The 3,820-nt window shown below is 41.1% G+C and overlaps 1 protein-coding gene across 1 annotated transcript in view; it reads right to left on the bottom strand.

The window, feature by feature from the left end:
* The window catches only part of LOC109464562 (hemicentin-2-like), a 23,229-nt gene that overhangs the window by 7,491 nt on the left and 11,918 nt on the right, over positions 1-3,820 (bottom strand). Inside the window, exons 10-11 of the mRNA XM_019761567.1 lie at positions 782-963; positions 273-399 (exon numbers count right to left, since the gene is read on the bottom strand). Of these exons, the coding sequence (XP_019617126.1) occupies positions 273-399; positions 782-963 (309 nt within the window). The remainder of the gene's footprint in view (positions 1-272; positions 400-781; positions 964-3,820) is intronic.

The following is a 3,820-nucleotide window of genomic DNA, read 5'->3' as shown; positions in this document are numbered from 1 at the left end:
ACTGCCTTCGTTCCATTGTACCAGGTGAGTTGAGGCGAGGGATGGCCTCCTGAAGAGGTACAACTTAGCTCCATCTGCTTCCCTGCTTTACCTGGTACCTCTGCACCTCTGAGTGTAGGAGGCTGTGGGACAGGGACTGAAATACAAAGTGATTACATATTTCTACTGCGAAGTTACATTTTCATTAAAAATACAGATTGTGCTGAAATATTATCGAGAACAAACTACACACTGCATTTAATCGCTTGTACAAACTGCACACTATATCTTACCTACTACAGTCAACTTTGCTTCTTTAGGTGTTAGACCGAAGATGCAACATGTGTAAGTCCCTCCGTCCTCGAGGTGAGCATCCTGAATAAGTAGATGGAACTCTCCTTTCTTCTCGTCACCAACAACCTGAGAGGTTATATTAAGGAAATCTATGGAGATGTTCCTAATAGATTGTAATCTAGGGGACGGCCAAAATATATATCAATTATCCGTTGTTTAATCATTTTAACCGTAACTGAGGTGTACATTAAAATGATAGGTCTGACATGTTTGATGATAACTTGCACTCACCACTGTTGTGTCATTACGTTATGATGTGTGTGAAGCCTTCTAAAAAGAAATTAACCTGGTAGCGTCGGTAGGCTGGGTCCACTCTTCTGCCATATGCGATAAATCTTCCGGGATGCATAACCCAAGTAACGACATCATCTGCTGACAAGTCACTTGACAATTTGTCTTGAAAATATGGCATCATTAAAGAAAAGAATGTTAAGGATAAGATTTCTACCTGATGACGAGGGTACTTTGGATCTACTCGTCGGCCGGATGTTATTTGGGTAAGACGTGGTGGTCCTAGCCAGTTAACAACATCCTCTGGCGACAAGTTATGGAAGCTGCAGTGCAGTGTAGCTGTATGACCCAGTAGCACAGCGGTGGGCAGTGGAACTGCATTGTAGCTGACACCGTCAACTGTAATACAAAATCGAGATGTTAGCTTGCATGCTAAGAATTGCTTAGCTTAACTACTGATAAACCTATATAAACGTGGTAGTAGCCCACTTCAACAATACAAAGTGAATAATAAACAAGAAGCCATAGGTGACAATCCTCCGTGAAGATTTATATATTTCAACAAAAACAATCCCAAGGGTCAACGCCAGACCTACTGTGCAGACATTATAATTAGGCAACGGTTAATACAATGAGGGCGCGTCACAAGCATAAAACATAAAAAAAAACTAAATCCATTACTGCTCCCAGGGCGTGTAAAGATACTGTGCTTCAAGTTTGAAGTTCATTTTGATTACACATACACAATCATTGCATTCACATAAATATCGGACTATCATGGTCGTGTCACTATTAACGATGACACCGTCTTACCGTGCCTGTTACTTATTAAGCGCGACTGGAACAGGCAAAATTCCAGCAACAGTCGCGGCTAGCACTGCGAGTGTTACTTCCGCCGGTCAGATACCCGGGATATCTGCTTGGAGAACCTCTGCTACCAGACAACTGCCTAAACCTACGGCCTATTCCACAGGATTGTAAAAGTAGGGATGTTTCTAAAATATGCATTTACTCCGATATCAAAACAGCTACGGTAAAAATAAAAAGACGTGCATCATCCCGGACATAATGCAACACCACATGCGAAATTACACAGAAATGCGACGTACGGAAGAATGCGTTTTGGCTGCGAACATCTTCCAAAAAAATTGCCATCTCTTAAACATGGGCAAAAACATCTGGAACCACTTATCAAAACCACCCCGTATCTGCATGAAGTTCCACCCCCACTGCTATTCCAAACAACGCGTTTTTCTGGACCATTCCAATTCGCCTCGTAATTGTAGGGGTGCGTCTGCAATATTACATTGACCGCGAAAGCAGCAACGGCAAAAATACACATTCATGCATCAACACGTACGGGCATGCCCGCAGACGGCGTATAAAATTGTGTGCCGATTACACAAAGAGATCCCAGTGTTTTGACTGCGAACACGAAAAACCAACCGTTAACAACACTCCGTCTCGGAGGTCCTGACATCATTCACGAAGTAAAAACTACTATAGATATATGGTAATATCATAGACATGAAAAAGACGACAGTGATAGTAGCCTTCTGGCTTATAACAATACAAGATCGATTACATAGCATATTACTATCAATGATCCCATTAGAGTTTTATGGCCACATAATCATTGCCGGTTGCGTCCCAATCGTTGCAATCAGTCCGTGCGCACTGTGAAAGACTCGATCGTTTGCAGCAGCATCTCTATCTGTCAAGCTCAAAGTTGAATCTGGAAACAATACCGTTTCGGCATCTAGAGAGGCTTTGCCACCAGCAGATGGCGTGTCGGTTTCAATAAACATCAAATGTGTCGTTTACTTGTATTTGCGTTTGAAATAGAGCATGTAAAAATATTATTTGTTTTTCTTTTTTAAGGGAGCCAAATATATTGAAATCATTTTTCGCATTCCAAATTCACATCTAGCCTTAGAATCCTGCACATGAGATGTCTGAATTAAATTAGACATTTTAACAACTAAACAACATTTCACTACTTAACCCTACCTGGACGGGGGGGGGGGCTAAAAGTGCCCGCGGCAACTTTGATGTCACCTAGCGTCTGAACGACTAGCCGTAGAACGGCCAAACTTGGTGACTTTTCCTAGAATATTGTTGGCAACAATTCTCTATCATTGGAATAAGATAATAAATTTTTGTGTTGCCATGGCAACGGGTTTCTGACAGGCATTTTTTGCTAAATTTAGTACTTTTTGTTTCAACAATAGAATTTTATGGGTTTTATGTCAAGTTACTCATGGTTTCTAATATTAATAACATCCCATATAATTTTATGTAAATTTTATCATTAAATATGCATAACTTATGCTAATTTGATGACGTCATTGGCCAAAATCCAAGATGGCGGACCATATCATTAGAACAGGTATATACGGGTTTATTTTCAATTTAAAATTTCATCAATACTTCTACCAAAAAGGTTTAATGAAGGTCTTTAGTATGTTACAATTGTTTTTAGGCTTTATCATGAAAAAAAACTATTTTTGAAAATTCAAGATTGATGATCCAAGATGGCGGATATATAAAATCTGCATGACGTCATTTTATGACGTCACCGGTGTTGCTATGGGCAACATAAGACTTAGTACACCATAATAATCTGCCATAAACACTTTTGGTACAGTTATGTTGAATACCATTTAGTTTTTAGGGAAAAACCTATTTAGATGGTCTTGGCCAATAAAATCACATTAATGACGTCATAATGACGGCATATTACGTCATAACGACATAAAAATTAGTAGATATGATAAATTTTTACTAGTACACCATTCTCTGAAAATTTGGTGGTCATACGACATACCGTTCGCGAGTTCTTAGGGGGGGGTCAAAAGAGCCCCCCCCCGGTCCCCCCATGTCAAAAAAAGCCCGGTCTAGGTAGGGTTAAAGGACGAAGAGAGGATTCTCCGTGATTTTAATCGGCGCTATATCCGTGCGTGGGAGTTGGTGGATGTTTGACTGCAAACATACATTAGCTACGTTGCCTCCCCGTTGCGCAGATCACTCCGCATGCACTTAGCCTCTTTACCGAAATTCACGGTCAGGCATGTGCTTCGATTTCAATTTCTCCTCGACAAAGAAACGAGGTGTGCCGGTCCCATGGAGAGTTGGGCAGGAACATACCCGCCCTGTGGCAGTTTTAAAGGCGAAGAGAGGATTCTCCGTGATTTTAATCGGCGCTATATCCGTGCGTGGGAGTTGGTGGATGTGTGCTAACGACTAGGCCGCCTCA

Source organism: Branchiostoma belcheri, unplaced genomic scaffold (assembly GCF_001625305.1).
Source record: "Branchiostoma belcheri isolate BF01 breed outbred unplaced genomic scaffold, Haploidv18h27 scaffold14, whole genome shotgun sequence".
In the NCBI taxonomy this organism is placed as follows: domain Eukaryota; kingdom Metazoa; phylum Chordata; class Leptocardii; order Amphioxiformes; family Branchiostomatidae; genus Branchiostoma; species Branchiostoma belcheri.
Note: the sequence above shows the minus strand (reverse complement) of the source record. Positions and strands in the feature narration are given on the sequence as shown.